Genomic DNA, 25,435 nt, shown 5'->3' with positions numbered 1-25,435 from the left:
GTTTTAAAACAAGAAATCAATGATAAAGTATTAATTGATTATGATTTATTGTATTATTTTCTTTCCAGAATTTAAGGAATCATGGTAAGGACGATAACAAGTATCTTGCTTCTGCTCGTATATGTCGTGGCAGGTTTGTTATTTCCTTTGTATTTGTCATGCTCCATTATGAATTTCATTATGATACAGATAAACTGAATTGTGCAAAGTATATCAAGTGATACATTTAACAAAGGACATTTGAACAAACATAGTCATCATTTAAATATTAGAGCAGTATCAATGAGACTGATGTACACGTAAAACGTGTACGACGTTCCAAATTGTTACTATGTGCCTTACGATACCATTACTGTTATAGTCTGGCTCAAGCTTTGCTGTCCGTCAAAAAATTGCGATTATTTTTTTATTTGAGCAAATATTTGTTTTAAACAGTGATTTTCTTTAAGAAAATAAAATTACAACACGTTTCACGTACCTCTTGTCATCCCAAAACTGTCTAAATGCGTGTACGAAGCATTAAAAAGTTGTCTATGGGAAATTAACATTGCAGTGGAAGCCATTGTTTTTCCGGATGATTTGTTTGGGAGAATAGATTAACGTCATCAAAGTTCACGCGACGTTACGCAAAGTAATCAAAGGGAAATAACTCTTATGAAAAACGCTGACTTTGACTTGCAACCAGCTATTAACTACGTGTTTTGGCAAAGAAAATGAAAATTAAAGGCAGATGCATGTATAGACATTTTGTGAATAAACAAGTGTGCCATTAGGATTCTGTTACCCCATCCTTTTCAAATAATTTATATTTTAAAAATGTTTACCTTTTCAAACATTCCGTAAAAATATTACCGTTTCTCATATTGTTTGAGTTCAATGTGGTATGTAATGTAACAGTGTAATACAGGTACTAAAGTTTCAAAAAACAGAAAATTGGTTGAAAAAATAAAGCTTGGAACACCAAGAAAGATGACGGACGAAGAGATTATGGGAACTTTATTGACCTTATCATATATTTCTAATAGTTTTCCCAACCGATTCACATATTTCCAAGCATAAAACTGTTATATATTCTAGTGGCACGTTCTATCACTTTGTATATAGTAAATGCCCCTTCTTTTCTTCACCGAAGATTACCATAACTGTTGCAGTCCTGTATCTAAAAATCAACATTCGTCACTTTCTCTGATTAATTTGCATTTTTCATGACGTCCATAATTGCGAATCCACCTCAACGTTTTTATATGAAGATGTCTAAAAGATTAATTCCTAAAAAGTAATTATCAATAGAACTTTGTTTACTCTCCAGGATTTTTAAAAGAAAATGACTGGAGTACTTTCAAGTTGTTCTGCTACGGAGGCTACTCTTTTCCTTTGCGAATGAATACATAGGCGAAAGAATTGAGACTCCAATAGAATATATTTTGTTTGATAAAACGTTAGTTTTTATCCGATAATCATAATTTTTTTTCTAATAAACCAATAATTGAATTGGTTCTTATTTTTCATGTCGGGGCGGGACCTTTTAAAACCGACTATTTTTCATTGTTGAAGGTCGTGTGGTTGTCTATATTTGCCGTTTATATCTTTTTTATTTGGCCTTTCTTGAACAGTTGTGTCAATGGCAATCATAATACATCTCCTTATTTTTGTGCATTGTTCGAAACATAAACATAAAAATAATGTAAATTTCGGTGAAGACTTTTGAATGTGTTCGTTACAAAATTATACTTTGCATTTGTGTAACAATTCTTCATTAATAATTCATTTTTTTTTTCGAGCCTTCGAGAGAGAGATATCGATAATAAAATTGAGAAAGGAAATGGTGAATATGTCAAAGCGACAACCACCCGACCATAGAGCAAACAACAGCCGAAGGCAACCAATGGGTCTTCAATGTAGCGAGAATTTCCGCACCCGTAGGTGTCCTTCAGCTGGCCCCTAAAATATGCATAATAGTACAGTGATAATGGACGTCATACTAAACTCCGAATTATACACAAGAAACTAAAATTTAAAATCATACAAGACTAACAAAGGCCAGAGGCTCCTGACTTGGGACAGGCGCAAAATTGCGGCGGGGTTAAACATGTTTATGAGATCTCAACCCTCCCCCTATACCTCTAGCCAATGTAGAAAAGTAAAACAATAACAATACGCACATTAAAATTCAGTTCAAGAGAAGTCCGAGTCTGATGTCAAAAGATGTAACAAAAGAAAATAAATAAAATGACAATAATACATAAATAACAACAGACTACTAGCAGTTAACTGACATGCCACCTCCAGACCTCAATTAAACTGATTGAAAGATTATGTCTTCATCATATGAATATCAGGTACAATCCCTCCCGTTAGGGGTTTAGTATCATACTATCATAAAATATATGAGAAGAACATAACCCGTGTCATGCCAACAACTGTTTTTTTAGAAATAAATGTGTTTAGTTCCGATGCAAAGACCCTATCAGTGAATCAATGTTAAAGCCAAAATATGCAATCTTTAATGACCTGACAACAGTATCGTAACTATATCCCCTTTTAATAAGTCTATTTAAAGGTTTTGTTAGTTTCTGAGGAGAATACTGACATTTTTGTGCTTTATAAAGAATATTTCCATAAAATTTTGGATGTGAAATACCTGAACGTATAAGATGTCTGCATGTTGAGTTATATTTACGAATTATTTCCTTATACCGGTGATAAAATTTAGTAAATGTTTTGACCAGTTTGTGATATCGAAAACCCTGGTGTAATAATTTTTCAGTAATACATAAATTTCTCTCGCTAAAATCTAATACATTGTTACATACACGAGCGAATCGTACAAGTTGAGATATATAAACACCATAAGATGGTGACAAGGGAACGTCACCATCTAAAAATGGATAATTAACAATAGGAAATGAAAAATCATCTCTTTTATCATAAATTTTTGTATTAAGCTTCCCGTTTATGATATAGATATCAAGATCGAGGAAAGGGCAGTGGTCATTGTTATCATTAGCTTTATTTAAAGTAAGTTCTACAGGATAAATTTCTGCATTCTGCTGTCGGCGGTTGAGACGTCCACAAATATGCACTTTGCTGGTTAAGATTTTTAAATGTTGATAACTTTCATAAACTACCATGTATTTCTCCCATACTTTGACACAACCTTGTTTATGATCATTAGATACAGGTAGTGCCCAGAAGTAAATTTTCTAAATTTCTGATTTCATTGAGTGTGAAGGCAAAGGTAGTATATTTGGTGAAACAAATACATTAGATTGGTTACCTGTCGGGCTAGTCTACTCTTAAAGGAGGGACCCCAAGAGTGACTGGGGAATAGAAATATGGTCCCTTGGTCTTCTTCTGACCGGCAGTAAAATGCTTGCCGAAGTGGGGCGTCCGTTTGGCTGTGCGGGATGTATCAAGTTTGCAGTCACGTCCGGTCAGATTGGGCACGTTAAATCCGATGCCTCGTGTAAAGAGAGTTCCACGCTCTTTGCACGTTAAGAACCCTTGCAACAACTCTTTGAGGGGTCCGTAGGTGGCCTGTTGCAAGGCAAAATTTCTGTTCCTATCCAATATACCCTTATTTTCCAGTGGCTGTCCAAATTTCCCCGACCATCATCCCAGATGACCTTTCTTATTTCAAGACCAACCTATAGTATTTATTGTGAAACTTGTTCTCGTCCTGAATATGCATGAAATATTTGCCACTGGACGTTAAGCAACCAACAATTAATCAATCAACCTTAAAGGAGGGAAGTTTACCTGACATTATAATGACTTACTGTTCAGTTATAAAGCAAGCTAACAAAAGATATTACCTTTGTCTATACACTCTATGCAATCGGCTGTAAAGTTTTTAAAATCTTAATAACTTTCTGAAACAATCCTGGATTTCTACCAAACATGGTCAGAATCTAATTGTTTATGATAAAAAAAAATGGTATCTAGTATCAGGAAATTTTGAAAAATATATATTTCCTGTTTTCTGTATGTTACTTATAAATGGACCTAGTTTTTCTTTCAGTCAACATAACATACAGTCTGTCGTTAAATTTCTTAACAAATTTATAAGATTTATAAAGTTGGCAGGACACTGGATCAGCTGAACCCTTACACGTACATTTTGATTTAAGGCAATTGATTTAAAAAAAAACTACATTTTTGCTGCATGTTTATCGATCTGGTTTATAAAAAAACGTCGGTGGTTTTCTTCATTAAAAGTTGGGACAAATAAAGTTCAAGCCAATTGTCATATAAAAAAGTAGAGTAAATGTGCTTGTTTTTGAGTAAATTGTAAAAATAATTGCATTATTCATATAGATAAGTTGGTTGGTTGTCCTGTTTTAATGGTTTAACACTGTCTATTCAATATTTGGAAGCGCCAATGCTTCATGTTTAAGTCTGTACTTTGATCCATAATGGTTGACTTATACTAATTATGACTATGATGGAGAGTTTTCTCATTGGCAATTATAGCACATATTCTTATATATCTTTTACATCCCAACTTTAGATATAGGAAGATGTGGTGTGAGTGCCAATGAGACAACTCTCCATACAAATAACAATTTAAAAAGTAAACCATTATAGGTTAAAGTACGGCCTTCAACACGGAGCCTTAGCTCACACCGAACAACAAGCTATAAAGGGCCCCAAAATTACTAGTGTAAAATCATTCAAACGGGAAAACCAACGGTCTAATCTATATAAACAAAACGAGAAACGAGAAACACGTATATATTACATAAACAAACGACAACTACTGTACATCAGATTCCTGACTTAGGACAGGTGCAAACATTTTACAGTGTCAATTTCTTAATAACTGGAGATACTTTGTTTTAAGTTGGCAAAATATTATTCCACATTGAGGTACGTTTGTAATAAAAGAAAAATCCGAGATTCTTTTCTCCATATGATATTTCGCTGATTTTTGCTATTATCCCCCCCTCCCCAAAAAAAAAAAAAAAAGATTAAACATTGCATGGAAATCTAAATGAGAATTCAAGGAGTAGGTCATTCTCAAGTTTGATTTTATTTAGATAGTTGAATAGTTTTTAATGTAACACCTATCACATAAATAATCTTATGTCGTGTTTTTAAGACGAATTATAAAGATGTATGCCTAATGTATTCTAATTCATTCTGGGTAAGGTTCTTAGTAAGGTTTTTAGTAGACCGTTTCCTCCGGGTTTATATTCCCAACATGCAGCCTGAAATGTTCTCCATGCTGTCGACTGACAAATCTCAAGTATTAGCAAAGTAAAAATAATTGGACTTTATTGAAAAAAATATTGCCCAAATGTCGGGATGGATGGCATACGTGAAACGTGAAAACATTTTATAATACAATATAAAAATAATCATAAAATTATGAATTAATGAATTATTATGCGCCAATTTATTCATTCACGGCATATTGCTCAGTTGCGTATACATGTAATGATTTTGATACGATGTGATTTTCAAGTACCTGCAGGTTACTTCATTTCGACGTAAACATTCTTGGTAAATCATTTGCTGATCTTATATTATTTTTTTATTTTTTTTTTATTTTTTAGCGAGTGCAATATGCAATTACCCATGTTTCCGCTTTGATGTAGGAACTTGGGTTAATGACAAAGATACATTTGTCTTCTCGTGTTCAAATATGTCAATGTTAACAGTAAATGGTGTGGACGAAAAGATGTGTTTCGAAAGACGTGGACCATTTCTTGTATCAAGGTAGGATATTCATGTTTTTGTCAAATTTCCGATTTCTTTTCGTTCCTATTCTAAAAACGTCTGTTTGTAATTTCAACTAGATCAAGCAATATGTGTAATCAAGCCACTGATATATGATACGACGAAAAACTCAATGAAGATATAAAGGCGTATTATTGGGAATTAAGAGTGAACCCAAGGATCAAAATTTGACGAACATGTCAAGTAGGTCAATAGCGAAAACACTTACAGCTCAATTTTTCAAACTACATATTTTTAGTCACAGTAACGGATTACTTAATATGTCTCAAATCTTAACAATATATTGACTGGTTCTGTTTCTTTTAATAAAACAAATGTATTGAATGGTTAAAGTTTTTCTTTTTTTTGTGTTTTACAGATCGGGAAATACATACACTTGCATGAAATATATTGTTGATAAAAGTACAGCCAAAATATCCCTTGTCTATGCTACAAAAGCAAGTGAGTAATATTATGATATATGTATAGTAGGATTTGTTTGTCGTCATCAATTTACAATATTTGAACATCGATAAAAAAAAAGCAAAACCAAGATACCAAACTCCAAATTATAAAAAAGGACGTCAGTAAGATATCAACCGTTATATAGCAACGAGCCAAGTAAAACCATTACTGCCATAATGAACATATTGAAAATCAGCCATGCGGGTCATGCAATGCCTTTATAGATAATAGTTATCAGAGGCTTATGACTTAACATACCAGGCGCGCGTTTGGTCTACATAAGACGCATCACAGACGCTTAGTATTTTGATAAATTTTTACAGATAACATGCTAGCAATAACACTTTTTTAACAAATATGTGACGAACCTTTCAATGTAAACCTCATCCTGGGCAACTAAGGAAATTGAAGACAGGACATTTTCGGAATAAACAAAACTTAGTATTCACTAAAGTGCAAAGGCATGTCTTGCTGATATTACGTACACAGAACTGAAAATAATACTTGATTCAAAGGTCAACCGAACCTGAAAGAGATAGAACTTACGTTTAACAATATTTTTTATGTATTTATGATCCGAGAAATTTAGAAAGAATATTTATCGATCAAATAAGAAATTACTAAATCAAGTTTGTATTTAAACTAAATTATCAAAACCTTTGTTTCACTCTCTTAAATATAATTTAAGGTAACAAGTCTGCTATTGTATCGTACAAAACCTAACGATAAAAACTCAAACAAAACAATTCGTTTACTTGTACTTCATTTTTTTTGGAATTATTTGGAAAAAAAAGATAATTACAAACAAATTTACACCAGCAATAATTTTAAACTTCTTTATAAATTGCTTTCAGAGACATATTCTAGTGAGCCATCCATTTGTGACGTTTGTTCGGGAAGATATTCACCATACATTTTAGTCGGTAAATATACTTTACTTCATTGGCTAATATTTGAACGATCTTTTGGGTTTTCATACATAGTCAAATTATGTTTGTCGAAAACATATACATGCCTCAACATGTTTTATTTTTAGTCCGATGATTTGGATAACATAAGAAATGACTGTAAAGGTAAGACTATTCATTGGAAACTACACAACACTACTAGAATAAGATTATGGATCGGACGTTGTGAATATAAAGAAAGTTTTCACAGTATTTTCCGTTAAAACCGTTTTGTTGTTTATCATCAACTTTTTCCAAATGATTTTGTAATTTTGTTTTATAAACTAATTGTTATTCCCTATTCGTAATACGGTTAACAATACTTCAATTATAACAAACAGAAAAAAATCGTCGTGCTCAATTACAATTTGTCGATTTAGAATACCGAACTTACCAAAGTTTTATTGTTCTCTTTTTTTATTAAATAGCAAAAGGTCAAAGTCGTAAGTATAACCTATTACCATTATTTGTTGCATTTCAAATTTTGGAGCACAATCATTTAAAAGCAATCTAACTTAAACCGTTCTTAGTTGCACAAATACGAGGGAAACAAATTAATAAGCAATCTAAGTAAAACTGTTATCACAAAATACATAAAATAGTTCATGTTATTCCATCTTATGCAAATATGGATGGCTGACTACATATTATTTTTCATTGTATTTTGAAACTATCCCACATTATATTGGACAAATCATCGTTTTTTTTCTAAGGCGTATCTAGTCTATTACACCCGTTGCAATTCTCTATGCTTTTAACAAATAGAAGACCTCGCAGATGTTGTTCTTTGTTCTGATTTTGGCATATGATAACATGTATCATAATATCATGATTATATTATATAGTAAACATCAAATTGTTATAAAAAATCATGATGTTTCGAAAATAAATATTATTTACTTGAATTTAATGACGCAACCGAGAGAGGAAATAAAGACATAAGTCTATAGAATCTGACAACGCCGTCAACAAGCCGAATAAAAGACGTAAATAGTCTGTTGAAAATGCATACAAAAGTAAAGATTGAGCCACACGAACTTAAACAAAATCTAGGATCATGAAAGGCACAAGTGAGGCAACAAACAAGGAGAGAAACAGATGGATTTATAATATATGTTGTATTTTAAATGTATGCAATTTTCATTGTTTTTTTCTTTTTTTCTTTTTTTAAATTTGCTTACAGTAGCACATGACAGATATATTAAATGGATCCATCTACAGAAAATTTGTATAATTTTATGTCATTTCATGATATAGTCAATAGTTCATTCTAAGTACGTTCTTTTTATAGCGCTAAACACATTGGTAACTAAAAATTAAGAATACTTAAGTTTGTGTCATTATCATCAGTATGTCCTATGTTTCAAAGAAAGTACATCTTGTATTTAAAATTTATATTGTTTTCCTATTAAAGTAATATTGACCTTAGTTATTAATCAAGTTGTTTTTCTCGTGTTTATCGAGATAATATGTATTCTTAAATACTAAATAAAAAAAAATATTTATGGATCATGAAAGCTCTTTAAAACATGTTCGGAGACAATGTTTATTTATACAACCTTTATAACTTCGTTCAATTTATATGTCAGTTGATGTCTAATTTCAACACAATTGAAATGAACTAAGCGTGAATACATTATAATAATATAATGTGCCGTTTGTCAGTAAAATACATGTAAGAATAAAAAAAACATAATTTGTTTTTCAGACGAGCGTGCAAGACAAAGTAAGTACAAACATTAGGATGAAATCAATCAGACAAAATATTTGAAAACATTATTTTCAAAAGAAGGGGGCCTAAATAAAACTGACAAGTCTCCTCAGGTAACTGTTTTCAAGACATTTACAGCATTATGATACGAATTGCTTCGACAAGAACCTTGCATTGTTTATTTAAAAAGAATTTCCATATCCTAAATGCGGGACCATATATTACAAGTATTGACTCTTGGTGAGGTTGGCTTACTGATTTATCAACCCTAAAAATATGATAGTTGACAAGATCAAACGATATCAAATGTCAACAATTGTTTTACTATTTGACTTTCTATTCTAATCAAATTTTCTAGCATTTGCTAAAAATACTCTAAAACTGCTTCCTTTGTTAAACATAATATATAATCTGTTTTTGCAGTTGTTATTCTTTATATAAGAAATATTCAATACAATTTAATAAAGAAAACCACTTAAACAAGTACAAATACAATGGGAAATCACATGAGGTAATAAACGAACGTCATAAAAAATGCCTTGACATATATTTAGGTATACTGACGCTTTTCAAAATCTTATATTAACCTCTCCTGATTTTTGCTGCTGTAGATATAAAGTTTTAACAACTAGGATTTTACATGCCTTTAGTCATTGAGACAATTTATTGTAATGTTATAACACGGTGTAATATACGTTTAACCATCAATAAAAGCAACCAAAAGTATTCAATTTATCTGACTGTAGCACGAATTTTCATATATATTCCTAATATGATTACGTAAATAATAAAGCCTCCCCTTCCTTTTTGCCGCCAGAGCAAAATACTGTCCTCTTATATCAACTTTGCTGTAATTATGAAAAATAACGACTTCATACTTACAATGCTTGGAACATTCGTGTTATACATTACTTGAATCATAATCTATTTCTTTTTAACAGCTACCTCGGCACGTAAGTTATATTACCTTCATGATATGTTTTTGTCCTTATTATGTAAATTTATTCCTTCGTTTCATAATGAAAGTGGTAAATCGTAAGTAAGACCATGTTAGAGATATCTAACAGTTACATAAATATTTTCAGTTTACGACTAACGAGAAAACTACTGTCTGGTACAATCTTAACTCTTAGGAATAAAAGATACAGTTAGACTCAGGTTTTGAGATGTAAAATATATGTTAAAATTCATCTTGAAAGCTGATAAGTCTAAAAGGCTGATTTTTTAATTATTTTTTATTTTCAAAAAAAACTTCAAACAGCTCATACAGGAATGCTATTTAAATTAATGCTGCCTGCTTTGAGATTTTTTATCTCTTTGCATACATTAATTATATGTTTATTTTTTATGTAACCGACAAGTAACTAATCCAAGGAACGGGTTTGCCATATTTAAAGACCAGTCACATTTTCAGTAACACATGGTAAACATTTTAATGATTATTTCATATTCAGTTACCACGGTTTATATACTATTATATTGTTTCGTGTCAATTAATTCTATTGTAGCCTTAGGATGCAACAGACCATCATTGTGTGCTATTAAAGATGTGTTGAATGACGAACCATGTACTGCTTCTGAACCATCTATTGACGATGGATTAATGTGCAACAGCTGTAGAATACCGATATAAGAATAGAATCTACAGAATGAACTGGAATCAGGAATAATTGTTAAACAACATCCTTGAATGAAAGCATAGCTACTTTCCAAACCTATGTATGAATTGCGTAAATAAAGTTTTGAAAAACTACAAAAACTCATATTTGATTTGAATGGTTTTACACTACTAATTTTTGGGGCGATTATAGCTTACCTTTTGGTATGAGCCCAGACTTCGTGTTGAAGACCATACTTTGACCTATAATGGTTAGTTTTATGAATTGTAACTTGGATGGCGAATTGTCGCATAGACACACATACCACATCTTCGTATATCTAGTTATAGCAATAAAAAACATTTATCCAAATTTTATAAAAGTATAAAATAAACAATCTACAGGGCATGGGCTCGATGCGTATTTTAGTTCAAACATCATCTAAATAACTATCGAGTTGATCTTCGAAGAACCTCGATATATCATAAGCGATAGCAACATAAATATTGTTATAAAAAGATATTTGTTGATCATCACTTTAACGTACCTGTATAAGAATAACCTTTTAAGGATCGAAATAAAATGATTTACCTTTGATTCACTTTCAATGTTGAAATTCTTTTCCTTTAAAATACTGATCACACACAATTCATGCGTTATACACCTCTAGATAAGCGGTTATTTTGAAATTTACATGAATACGACTCAATGAGGTCGAATTGTTAACTTGCAAGTAAACAATTCATCTTCAATGTTTTCTAAGCTAATGTTGACAAAAAAAAAACAATAATACATGTAGGTGATAAAAGTGAATTATTATTTTACTACTTCACTTCAATGAATGATTGACTAAAAAATCATATTTTAGGTGTTTCACATGAATAAATATCGTAGCTAGTGCCCTTTATGGACGATTTAGATGTGTTTAATAGAAGTCAACCAATATAGTCTCATGGGAGTCATTTTTTTCAAATTTAAAATAGGGAATATGTTGTTTTAATTAATATGTCATATTGCTAAGAGATTTCACACGTTTACAGGATGTGTATTACATCAAACTGTCGGCATTCGCATGGCTATCAACTGCGTTTCTTATTCAATTACGCATAGGCTGACGCCATACAGGAATTTCTTAGGAATAAGGCAAAGATGTCATAACATTCCTTAGTTTTCATTTCCGCACAATTGATGATGTTCTGCCAATTTGGTGACTTATTTTAGATGCATCTATCCCATCGAGACAAAATGATACAACATGTAAGTCTGTTTACATTTGGAAATTTAAAATTAGCTGATTAGGGTTGATTGAAAACTCAACTTTATGACAAAAAAATAATATAAGCTTATCAATTGAAAATTCGTCGCGCGTATATATGTCCCAGATGAAACGATAGTGCAGGGTTTGTGTTTCCTATCACGATCTACTTGATAGAGCGTTGCTGCTAACAGAGTATCTATAACATCAAGAGGTCCAAGTGGGGAAGTTAAAATCCTCCATTTGTAAATTTTGCGGACGTCATCACGAGTTGTATGACCGTTAATGAATATCCGTTTTACAGATGATAGCAGATGTCTTTCAATCGTCGAAAAATCTATTTCCCCGAATTTGACAGTCTAGATATACGATTTACTACCGGGTTTGTAAATTTGAGCAATACAACGTGTGCTTTCCTTTCCAGCGTACCTTACATCAACCCTGCTTTTGGAGGAGGTTTTTTGTTATGCAGTCTTTGTTTTCGTTATATTGTCTCTATTGGTGTTTGTCTGTTATCTTTTTTTCATATTTGACAAGGCGTTGTCAGCTTTTTTCTTTTACTCATAGGTCAAATCTTCATATGATATGATTCGCTAAATTAAGTCCTAGAGCTATGTTCTTTATTTTGAATATTGCTTATTATTTTTATTTTACTACGTTCATGATACATGTTTGAGTAAAACCCATTGTCAAATAACTTTTTACTTTATATCTCCCAGTTGATACGATAGGGCTTGTATTTTGCATATGATTACATCGATTTCTTCGTTAGAGGATCACTGTGTCTAAACTACACCGGCAAAAAATATTCGGACTCGATAGTATCTAACATCCGGCACAATGACAGAACATCAATAGAAAGAAGAAAGATAGTTTTCTCCTTTTTTCTTTTTTTTTATGATATCGAAGAATATATATACATATACAACTATTTTCTATTGGGAGATGCACTATTTCCTACAACCGTTCTATATTAACGGAGAAATAAGTAAAAATGCACGTCAAAATGACGAATTGAGTAAACCTTGCCTCGAAATTGTTTAATTTGTAGTTAAATTGTTCACATTGTACGGAAAGAAAGGTACGGTAAGATAGATACTGACACAGAGATTGCAATACTTGTCATTATGAAAATCTCAATACTTGTATTTCTGAGTATGGACCGAAAGAAATGGGTCATGTCAAAATGGAACTTGCCGGTTTTGTCAATGTTTACCACCCGGTTTTGTCATAGATTTCACAATGCATAACCCGGTTTGGTCAAATAAAAATTACATTATAACTGATAATTTAACTTCAGCGTTAAAAAGGAGTTTTGTGGGTCGTTGGAAAAAAAGTTCTTTCACAGGATAACGGGTTATTATTTATATAAATCTCAGTTTCAAATAAATAATAAGCAAACACTTGCATTCCTACTCGTATCGAACACAAATAATTTAATGTTACTTTGCATTCAAATTTTTTTAACAGGAGAATAGATAGAAATGAAGGTTATAACGCAAGTTGAGGTTAAAGCTCTCAAAGATGCGTTTTCTATATGCATTATGGAAAATATGTTTAAACTTGAAATTAGAGTTTATTGTCTCAAAAATGGAAACACACACTTGATTTTCTCGCACAATAGGATGGGCACCTTTATAAGTAATCTAATCATTCAATGTATGTTATGTTTTCTATGATCGTTAAAAATAAATCTTCTTAAGGATAAACGTTTATAATAAGACAAATGTATATGAATGCATTATCGACATAGAAAATAAATGTTTATAAGAAGAAAGGGATAACAACTACCATGCATTAAAAATAAAATTTATTTATCACTAATTGTAACAATACTACTATGTATAAATTAGGATAATAGTCTCAGGTCATCGACAAAATTCAATAATAACTATTTTGTTAACCCATGGAAGTAATATTTAAATATTATTATGTTTATTATAAACATTCTCATTGATATTTTAAAAAAAAGCGAGACCAATTGATTTGAAATCATAACGTTTTAAACTATTTGTATAAAGCTGCATATGTCAAAAGTTAGAAGGTTTGACTTCAACATATACAAGTATGGAACACAGATCTATCGATTTGTTTCTATTTGCCATATGTCTATTGTCCCTGCCCTTGACCTCATTTCTATATTATTTTTCCTTTGGCCACATGACGATTCATGTGACCATGAACTTATTTCCTTGATTAACTGGTAAATGGTTAGGGTTTGTGTTGTTGGTTTTTATAAAAGAATAATGCATGCACATTTAGAAAGGGAAGTGTGTTTGCAGAATTTAACTGAGTTTAATATGTTGGTGAACGTTCACCCTTATTTATTTGACCACTGTCAAAGGTAAGGGGAAGGTTGGGATCTCACTAACATGTTTAACCCAGCTACATTATGTATGCATGTGCCTGTCCCGCGACAGGAGCCAGTGTTTTAGTTCAGGTTTTTGTACATAAGTTATGCCGTTTGTTTTCTCGTTAGAATAGTTTACATTTGTCATTTCGGGGCCTTGTGTGGCTGACTATGCGGTATTGGGCTTTGTTCATTGTTGAAGGTGACCTATGGATGTTGAATTCTGTGTCATTTAGTATTTTGTGAATAGTTGTCTCATTGGTCAACATGCCACATCTTCTTTATCATATTCTTTATTTATGAAAAATAGTCAAAGCCATTAACAACTACAAAATAAATAATGCTGTTCCCGACTAAAATGTCAAGCAGTACACAACAAATGTGTAAAGACGACATGAGTTGACTGACATGACCTTGTTCAATACCACGATATTTATATTTTCAGTTCACTTATTGGGGTGTTAGTGATTTTAAATTCGGAGCGTTGGCATATTCATGATATTTGAATTTCGCAATGCGACAAGAATGTTTCAACTCCCTAAAATAAACTCTGATGTTTTTTGTCGTTTATAAATTCCTTGACATTTGCCACGGTAGTCCGTGCACAAAGTTTTGTAATTTTTCAAAGAGATTTGCTCAAACATGTTAGATGTAGTTATCGTAAATTATGAATGAGTGCCTCTAAGCTGTTCGGTTTATTGTAGGTGTATTTAGCCAAATGGATTTGCCTTAAAAAAGCTAGAATATAATATTGCATAAAACATGTATTACCCAAACTAGATCTACTCTCTGGTTGACGATGTATTGATTATGATACATGAATTATTTACCAGCAGGCGTTTACTCAAATATCGATTGAACGATTAAGAATTTTAAATTGTCGAAAGCATATATATTTTATTTTTTTTTTAAATACAGTAATGTTAATTTTTTTAGTGTAAAAGTTATGAGAATATGAAATGGACAAATTGGGAGATTATTGTTGCATTCCTCGCGTTTCTTGAATACTCAATCAATGTATTTTCTTGACTTTACGACAAAAGAGATGATTGTGAACTTTCGTTTCTAGATAGCAACATTACACCACCGCCTGCATACAGAGTATTTATCTCCCAATCGATACGATAATTCAGGGCTTGTATTTCCTATCATGATTTCATTTCACAAGAAAGCTATTAAACCAAGAGTTCCAAATGGTGAAGTTGAAGTCATCCTTTCGTAAATTTTACAGACGCCATCACGAGTTGGTTGCCCATTATGGAATAACCGTTTCACAGATGATTTCGAATATGTTCCTTATGTCTTAACTAAAATCCCCTTCCTTTTCACTAATGTGACCTACCGAATTAGACAATAAGACTAAAAGAACCATCACTTGTGTTATCATTAGAATGTTAGATTTATTTAAATTTTGCTCTAAAAGTAGAAGAAAGTTTTTTAAATAATTTTTACAACGAACATACCATGATACTCACCTTTCATTGTTGTTTCCCATTTAGATATTGTTAGAAAATATAGAACAACGTTATTTATTTTGAACCTGGAATAACACACACATTTGAAATACTGACAAAAAAAATGTTTATATTATCAGAAGTACACATATACAATATCACTTAATTACATGTATTCTGGTCTTATATCAAAATGGGACTGTATATATGAAACGAAATTCAATTTTGAGCAAGTCATCAGGCCAAAAAAAAATCGTTAAAAATCGAATAGTTTCAAGGTAAAAGATGCAATGAACTTTGATAATTTTATTGGTGATCAAGGGATACACACTTTTTTTTATCCTGAAATTTTTAAAGTAGATATGTGAGCAAGAGCAAGTTTATGTCACCAGAAGCCTATTATATTAATGATTTTATAAATTTAAAGGGGCACTAGCTACGAGATATATAAAACAAAAAGTGAAATAGTGAAATATTAATTTGATTTTAGCAGCCAAAATGGTTCTATTTTGTCAAATTAAGCTAAATAACATTGATGACGAATTATTCACTTGTAAGTGAATAATTTGACCTCATTAAATCCGTATTCATGTGAATTTTAAATTAACCCCTTAACTAGAGATGAAAAACGAGTGCATTGTCCGTATTGTTTACTTTAGACTTTTGATAGTTTGGATAAATGTTTTACATTGTTATAAATAAAATATGAGAATTTGGGTCAAATCGGTGACCATGAATTTGACAGCTAGTGCCCCTTTAAGAGAATATGATTTGGTTTTCTTTTGTGATATGTATCATCTATAATGATTGTATGTTAAGATAGAACGTACTAAGTGGCTGATAATTTTTCTAAAAACTTCGTTTCATAAATAAGATGAAACTGTCAACATTTAAAACAAAACTTATTAACGCAGTATTAAAAAAACATTTAAAATTTAGGAATAAGATGGAACACATATTAAGACATATATTCTATTAACAAATATGTAGCCTGCTACAATAGCATCGACATTCTTTCACAATCATAATCAATTGTTGTTATAGTGAATGCCCATACTGATAAAGACAAGTGTATTATTATATGATATTGCAGATGATATCACCCTCCATTTTTGGAGGGTTTTGTGTTGCTCAGACTTTCGTTTTCTATTTAGTGGTTTATGTACTATTGCTGGTTTGTTGTTGTGTTTAAAGCCATGGTGTAATCAATTTTTGTTATCATGAATTAACCTTTGGTACTTTTTATCTCCCTTTTTCAATGTTGACTAAAGAAAGCTGAGGTTTTAAACTATAAATAAAGAAACGACCTGGTTACAGAGTTATGTGAAAATCTTTCACTTCTCTAGTGCTCTTAAAACTAACGGAATTTCATAAGTGTATGTTCGTTTAAAAAGAAACGGACTTTTGCGAAACATACTTCCTGCATTACTTTATGATCATTGTTATATATCAACAAGTGAAACTGTGAGCTACTGCTCACTGATGATACCCCCGCCTCAAGTGGATAATTTTAATAGTGTAAAAATATGCAAGTGTTCGGTAAACAGGAAGTTGTTGAGTGATGAATCTGAAAACGCATCACACGGTATAGCTGACTTGTATAAATCCTGAAACCAAATTTCAGAAATCCTTGTATTGTAGTTCCTGAGAAAAATGTGACGGAATTTTCAACTTGGTTATCATGTGTAAAATAGTACAAGTGTTCGGTAAACAGGAAGTTGTTGAGTGAAGAATCTGAAAACGCATCACACGGTATAGCATACTTATATAAACCCTGAAACAAAATTTCAGAAATCCTTGTATTGTAGTTCCTGTGAAAAATGTGACGGAAATTTTCAACTTGGTTATCATGTGTAAAAAAATACAAGTGTTCGGTAAACAGGAAGTTGTCGAGTGATGAATCTGAAAACGCATCACACGGTATAGCATACTTATATAAACCTTGAAACAAAATTTCAGAAATCCTTGTATTGTAGTTCCTGTGAAAAATGTGACGAAAATTTTCAACTTGGTTATCATGTGTAAAATAATACAAGTGTTCGGTAAACAGGAAGTTGTTGAGTGATGAATCTGAAAAGGCATAAAACGGTGTAGCAGACTTATATAAACCCTGAAACCAAATTTCAGAAATCCTTATATTGTAGTTCCTGAGAAAAATGCGACGAAAAATATTCATGGGACGGACGGACTGACGGACTGACGGACTGACGGAAGGACAGACAGAGGTAAAACAGTATACCCCCCCCCCCTTTTTTTCAAAGCGGGAGTAAAATTAAAATATCCATGATTACAACATAAGTATAAAAACACAGAGAACTAACATCAACAATATGCAATTAAGGCTTTGTTTCCGCAATTTAATTTTGTCATCGATAATAAATACGCGTAATAAGCATGACCGTTTTATCTAATATCTACATGCATGTGTAATACAAAAAAAACCAAAACAATTTATATATAAAGACGTTGTTTGAGTGCAAATAGGACAACTATCCTTCAAATTTACAATTAGTTAAGAATAAACCAACATAGACAATGTACAACCTTCAACACGGAGTATTGGTTCATACTTAAGTATAGTTCTTTATAAGAACTAAGCAGAGTGCCATGTACATTTAATATATGAAGGTTTTATTGTTTTTCAATAAATGACCTGGTAGAAGCAGTACATGCATACTGCTCAAAAAGTTAATTTCAGCTGAAAAGAAACAATTAAAGGTTGCCATGGTTACGGACACTCTATTTTTTGGTATTTAAGCGCTGTAAAATCTTTCAAAAATCAACTGAAGTGCACATTCTCAACCTTTCTGAATTGTGGACTTTTATGAAATTATCAAATTTGCTGGTGTGTAATTCAGAAAAGTGCAAATATGAACAGCATACTTAGCACTGTAGTTATTCAGTTTGAATACTACTTTACCAAATACAATAGGAAAACACGTGTGACCCTCTTTTATTTCATCCCCATAGCAACCCAATTTTTCCTTGGAAACGGAGTCATTAATTGCAGAATATTGCAGTATAAGAACTAAAATGACCTTCAAACCGATAGAAAAGTCATAAAAGCATACGCTAACTCTAAATTACCATCGTTAAGTGTTGCTGACCTCAAAAGTTACTATGGAAACACAATAATCCATAGCAACAGTAATTTAAAAGATGTATAAATGGAAATTTATTTGAAAAAAAATATATATACAGAGAGTGTTTATTTTCGAATTGGAATATGACTGCATGCATTTCATCACTCACAGTCTTATGTGTTGTTTTTTCAGAAGGGTCAACAAATGCAATATATACTGTAATATTGGGAATGGAGGGTTGGGGGGGGAGAGGGGGTCTGTAGATTTTTGTTTGTTTTTATTTTTATACCTGCAGCGTTTTGTCGGATTTTGTTTAGAGATCTTCATTTGGTAATCAGTTTATATGTGGTTGCTATGGTAACAAACATTCTATTTTTTCGTAGTTAAGCGTAGTAAAACATCATTGATTTTTGGTAAATTATCAAATTTTCTCGTGTTTTTTGCAAATATGTAAATCATAGCTAGCATTGTAGTAACTAACTTTGAATACTATTTGACCAAAATGAATAGAATATTTATCACCACATAACGGTATTTCCCCTTGAAACAAAGTTATCATTTGTTGAATTCTGCATTATAGGGACTGCAATGTTTTCAGTTGTATCTAAACCTTCAGGAAAATACAAAGAAGCATATATATATAATCTTACTCTAAACTACAATTGTTAAGTTTTGTTCACAACAGTTGCAATAATAAAAAAAACATCACCAACAACAATATCTAATAAAAAGATATATAAAGGCAACAGTAGTATACAGCTGTTCAAAACTCATAAATCGATTGAGAAAAAAATGAATCCGGGCTACAAACTAAAACTGAGGGAAACGCATCAAATACAAGAGGAGAACAACGACACAACATTGAAATGTAACACACACAGAAACGCACTATAATGTAACAATGGCCATTTTCCTGACTTGAAACAGAACATTTTTAGAAAACAAAACGGTTAGTTGAACCTGGTTTTGTGATATGCCAAACCTCCCGCTTTAATGGCAATGTCAAGTTTAACATTAAAATGACAACATTACATGACAGGACTACAATACAAATAACTAGTAGAACATAAAGGACAGAATATAATTATAAGTTAAAAACTATATGTAATTATGTAAATGATGTTCAATTTTGTAATGTGAATATAACTGTATGTTACATTTGCTTCATTCACAGTCCTGTATTAGCTCCCTGAGAAGGTTTATCAAACTTGAATATATACAATGTAGCATTTTGAGGAGGGAAAGGAAGGTGGGTAGTTTTTGTGTTTAAGTCTTTCATAGATCATTATAAGGAAAATTGAGAGGTTTAGCTAATATACAAGGTTTAATCTACTATTTTACTACAAATGCCTGTACCAAGTTAGAAATACATGACAGTTGTTATCCATTCGTTTGATTTGTTTGAACTTTTGATTTTGCCATTTCCTTAGGGTCTTACTTTCCGTTTAGAATTTTCCTAAGTGTTTGGTTTATTTGTTATTTTACTTGTTGCTTTAACAATGTGGCAGGTTTTATTCAGAGTTTTCAATTTGTTTATCAATTATTATTCATGAAAGGTTACTATAAACAGATGATGGCTTTCATTGGGATTGCAATAGCCCAATCTAGTTCTTGTTGAAGTCCATATAATTATTGAAAGAATTGCTCAGATAATATAATGTCTTTTACCACTTGTAAGAAATGAAGACATTTTGGCAAATTTCTCAAATACCTAGCGCAATAACTCTCAAAAAATTAATCCCAACAGCAAGAGACTCAACACAAACTCTAACTTATAAATATCAGATTACAGACCGAAATAAAAACATTTGGGAAAAGCATTTCCAAACTGAAGTAACAGGGACGGACAGATGGACGTACAACAAGTGAAAACATATAAAGGCATTGTATTAAAAGAACATTTAACACATGAAATAGATAAAATCCCTTAGTTCTTACTGTGCTTTAATCATAATAATGCACCACTAAGGTGAGCTTTAACTGTCCCAGATATACTGCAAAGTTCAAAAGTACTCTTACCTTAGGGTTGTTATTCCATAAAACTAAATAAATATCACCGAATGAGCCAGTCTAAAATAAAATTTGACGATTTTAGTGTCAAATATGATCTAAAAAGTTGTTCTCATGCCTTAAACGAGGACAAAAAATATTTCATAATATTGTGTAAATCTTGAAAAGTTGTACAATGTTAAACCATATATTAACTATTCTATTTATTTCAGCAAACACAAATGCATTTTTGAATATCCAAATATTGGAATAGATTTGTACTCAACGGGATTCATTACGACTTATTGAATATTTATTCCTATTTAGTGACTCTTCTAGGATCAACTTAATGAAGACCATCTTCAAATGTGTGTCAAAACAGGGGGAGCCTGATTAGCTGCAGAACAATCAGACTTACAGAAGAAACCTGGGGGATTAAAGATTGGAGACTCAGTGGAGAGAGTTCAACTTTCTTAATTGAGAAACATCTCTCCTGGGTTCATCTTTCAACAATACAATTGAGAATGGAAATGGGGAATGCGTCAAAGAGACAACAATCCGATCAAAGAGCAGGCCACATCCGAAGTCCACCATTGGGTCTTCAATGTAGCGAGATACTCCCGAACCAAGAGGCGTGCTTTAGCAGGTCCCAAAACAAAAAATGTATACTTATTCAGTGATAATTGGCTTCCTACCAAAATCCGAAGTATAAATTAAAAATCATACATGTTATAAGCCTGGTATACTTGGTGAGTGTATCGACGTTGCATGCATAAGCATAACTTAAACTTTGTTTGAAGGAAATACCGTTTGAGTTATTTGCTTACTGGTCAGAGTTTTAAATTCAGTCTCGAAATTGTTTTTAATGATGGTACTAAAAAGTAAAAAATACTGAACTCCGAGGAAAATTCAAAAAGGAAAGTCCCAAATCAAATAGCAAATTAAATAGCTCAAAAACATCAAACGAATGGATAAAAACTGTCATATTCCTGACTTGGTACAGGCATTTTCTTATGCAGAAAATGGTGGATTGAACCTGGTTTCATAGCTAGCTAAACCTCTCACTTGTATGACAGTCACATCAAATTCCATTACATTGTCAACGATGTGTAAACAAAACAAACAGACATAATAAGTAAAAATGTCAAAAATAGGGGTACAACAGTCAACATTGTGTTATCATCTTAATCACTATAAAAAAAAAATGTAACGAAGAAGCACAAAAAGGCTTTTAACTGAGTTAACTGAGAACTTTTACTGAAATGAGAGTCATTAAAATAATTCATATTAAAAGCATCATGTATATAAGACAGTTGTATTCAGCCACTTCGTTTTACAAATCATAGTTGATAATTCTTTAACTTGTGAGGTTAATGTATCAGGAGCAATACTGTAGTAATAATTTATAAAATATTGATAAATTTTCACTTTCAAAAATTAAACATATTAATCGAAAACGTATAAGGAAAATATATTAACATGGATTTAGATTGAAAAGTATAAATGCTACCACAAGACTAAATATTTTGTCATTCGTTTAATTGTAAAGCAGTTGAGAATAATCCCGATTATTCTTGGAATTCTCGATCGATAATTCACATCTGTTGCAAAAAATGAAATATGACTTCTAAATCTGATACATTCATATAAACGTACATGTATATGCAAACTTCATTCTATTTCTGGATTTCAATCTTGTTCAGTATGCTAGCTTTTTCTCATTGTGTTTTGGTGATTTGTGTGCTACATTTATTCTACAGTCAAGCAGGTATGATCTAAAAGTCTAGTCATGATTTGTTTACTTCATCTTTAAACGAAATGCTGAGTTTGGTCACAACTCTTTTGGTGTGTTGTTAGTAATGCATTGATCTAACCAATCATATAACGCTCAGGTCATTTCCTCTTTCTTCTTTTCGTCATATTTTTATATCCGCTCTCTTATTTTACTCATACTGAAATTATCCCCATTTCGATATTTTCTATTTATTCGTATTTTTAATGTTATTCAACAGAGAAATGACTAAACTGTAAATTTTTTCTATTATATTTTGTAAACAGACAAATCAGCTGACACATATACAAAAAACTTGAATGCGATTTATTTTACTAAATTTGTTTACAAACAGATGCATGCAGTCATCCTTACCGGAAAATTGGACAGAGTTGCTACCTCATAAAAAACGAAAGAGAGACATGGGATACTGCTTATGTATGTTATATAATATATATAATTATGTTAGATGTGTTTGCGGGGGGTATGGATGGATGGGTTCGGGTGTTTGTGTGTGTTTGTGTTCGTTTGTGTTTATATTGAATGACATTCTTTTCGTCTTTTATAGTTAAGCCATTTTTGCTTCTAAATTACATCAATTATAATCTTATATAGATATAAACGAAGGTTGAAATATAATGAATATTGATTTAATGTAAATGATTTTATTATTCTCCAGAGTTTAACATGCAGAAACAGCGTGAAGTTATAGTATTTCACTTTTTTTAAGCTGAGATGTTTAACATATGGTGGACACTTGGCAGTATTTGAGACCTTAGATGATTTACTGATGATGAGCGGAGAATTGAAAAAGATGAATAATCGTAATTTTCATATCATATATTTGGTTAAATATATTTTTGCTTAGATAGTTTAACAACGTTCTTTTGTACATGCTATATTTCAAAACAAACTGCACGCTAAGCAACCTTTTTTGTTTTTGTTCTGATAAAGATTGTGACACGGTGATGACTGCTGTACCACTATTTTGACAATTTTACCTATTATGTATGTTTTGTTCACGCATTGTTATAATGGAATTTGTCTTACAAGTGGGAGGTTTAGCGCTACAAAACCAGGTTCAGCCATCCATTTTCTACATAGGAATATATCTGTAACAAGTCAGGAATATGTCGTCGTCTAATCGTTTGATGTGTTTTATCTTTTGATTTTGGCCATTGCTAAGGGACTTTCCGTTTTGAATTTTCCTTGAAGTATTTTTTGTGATTTTACTTTTTTATCGGTTTTCGTGATGTCTACGCTTGTTTTTAGAATCTTATTATAACCTTTAAACGATAATCAATTTACAGACGTTTGATGCTAAAAACGTGTGTCTACATCCCCTATATCCCTTTTCCCACTATATCAAAGTAGTTAAAATCTGAAAATTAGAGAAAACGATATAGCCAAGATTTCTGTAAGTGGCATTAAACAGCATCTTACATATCGTGTCCATATTTTGGTTGTTTTGCAATGAGTTAAATTTCTTTCAGTCAGGATTTTTTTTTTTTTATTCTACAATTATGTATTGAATTTTTACTCTAGTTGTTCCCCAAACTGCTTTTTATACCACTTTATATATAAAACAGAGCGTATCAGTTAGAAAAAATATAGGTATGAACGGAAGGCGTAATGTATCAGAATTTTTTCAAAGAAAATGATTTTAGATGTGATAAAAACTACAAATGTCTTACTTTTTTAATCGAAATCACAACTATATGCTGCAATGAAGGCGTGAATCGTTTTATGTATTTGGAATATGTACCCTGAAAACCTATATAATCTAGTATCTTTTACTTTAAAAAATAGGTAGCTATTTCCACATTGGTGGACGTAACATTAACAGACATATTTCTGGTGGAGATTGGAGATGGATTTGGAATGGAAAGATGACAAAGATGAATTACTTTGCGTTCGGTCCTCGACGACCAAGTGGATCTTTTGCTAGACCACAAGACTGTTTGAACCTCAGTAGTTCTAACTTCTATGATTTTAGGTGTGACTACAGGCAACGTTTTATCTGCGAAAAGTAATTTTATTAAAAAATGTATGCAAGAATGCATCTGAATTTATTTATTTATTTATGTGTTTTCCTCGGTTTGGTTTCGTGACCCCGATGTTTTATCCTGCTTTCCATTTTTGTTGAGTAATAGACTTACTGAGTGAGAATTAAGCCTTGATTCAAGAAGAGCAGCTCAAATGAGTCTTCAGATACTGATTTTTCCTTTAGTAGAGTTATTAAACATATGATTGATTGATTTATTTTGAACACCACTTTCAGAACTATTGTACCATGTTTTATTGATTAAGAAGTCGGAGAGAACCACCAAACTCCGGTATGAAAACTGGCAATCCTAGTCAATTAAGATTGGAGTCCAGTACACCTGTCCCGTGCAACCAACTTCAGTGTTAAGAGACTAGTTACATAGTTATTCGACTATTTAGACCACAAAGCCACGGCAGTCCCTTCAAAATATGATATTATACGATGATGTGGTATATTTGCAAATATGACATGTCTCCACAAGAGAACCGATGACGAAGAAGTTAGCAAATATAGATCCACTTACGGTATTCTCTTTAGCATTGCAAGTGCTACCTCTTTCGTTAACTTTACAGTCTATGTTAAAAGAGTACAAAATGTTAAGTTATTACAATTTATGAAAACTAGATAGTTGTTGCCAACATGAAATTTCTTTTTTGTCATCAAATCAAACCAATGAATTCGAACGATTGAGTCAAAGTAACCTCCTCAGTTTTTTATCGTGTTGATAAATCTTTAGTTTTTTTATTTGGAGTTTTGTGGTCTATTATGCTTTTCCGTAGTGTTGTCAGTTATCTTAAAGTTATGATTTGAGATTTTAGTTTTGGTCAACTAAATTTATACGATATTTTGGTTTACAGTTTGATTTAGAAGAAACACCGACTAAGCTAGAAAGTACAATTAATTATTTAACTACAACCACAATTTGATATGTATTAGTATTGTAATTTTCATTATCAGTCTAACAAATTTAATTCTATGCTAATTCTATTCTATTTTGGGGAAATTATTAGAAATTCAAATGTGAAATCACTCTGTCAGTTTATC

General features: G+C 31.6%; 1 protein-coding gene and 1 long non-coding RNA gene across 2 annotated transcripts; both read left to right on the top strand.

The window, feature by feature from the left end:
• LOC143059372 (uncharacterized) lies at positions 1–10,477 on the top strand. Its single transcript, XM_076232859.1, has 7 exons — positions 1–133; positions 5,559–5,721; positions 6,101–6,183; positions 7,041–7,109; positions 7,562–7,576; positions 8,842–8,859; positions 10,353–10,477. The coding sequence occupies exons 1-7, from the start codon at positions 82–84 to the stop codon at positions 10,475–10,477; spliced, it is 525 nt and encodes a 174-aa protein (XP_076088974.1). The 5' UTR covers positions 1–81.
• An 11,779-nt stretch (positions 10,478–22,256) lies between these two features.
• On the top strand, positions 22,257–24,404 carry LOC143059744 (uncharacterized). Its single transcript, XR_012973589.1, has 4 exons — positions 22,257–22,341; positions 22,700–22,782; positions 23,075–23,168; positions 24,154–24,404. It is a non-coding gene; the product is annotated as an uncharacterized LOC143059744 (long non-coding RNA).
• Positions 24,405–25,435: the final 1,031 nt, after the last annotated feature.

The sequence above is a fragment of the Mytilus galloprovincialis genome, chromosome 14 (assembly GCF_965363235.1).
Source record: "Mytilus galloprovincialis chromosome 14, xbMytGall1.hap1.1, whole genome shotgun sequence".
NCBI lineage: Eukaryota > Metazoa > Mollusca > Bivalvia > Mytilida > Mytilidae > Mytilus > Mytilus galloprovincialis.
Note: the sequence above shows the minus strand (reverse complement) of the source record. Positions and strands in the feature narration are given on the sequence as shown.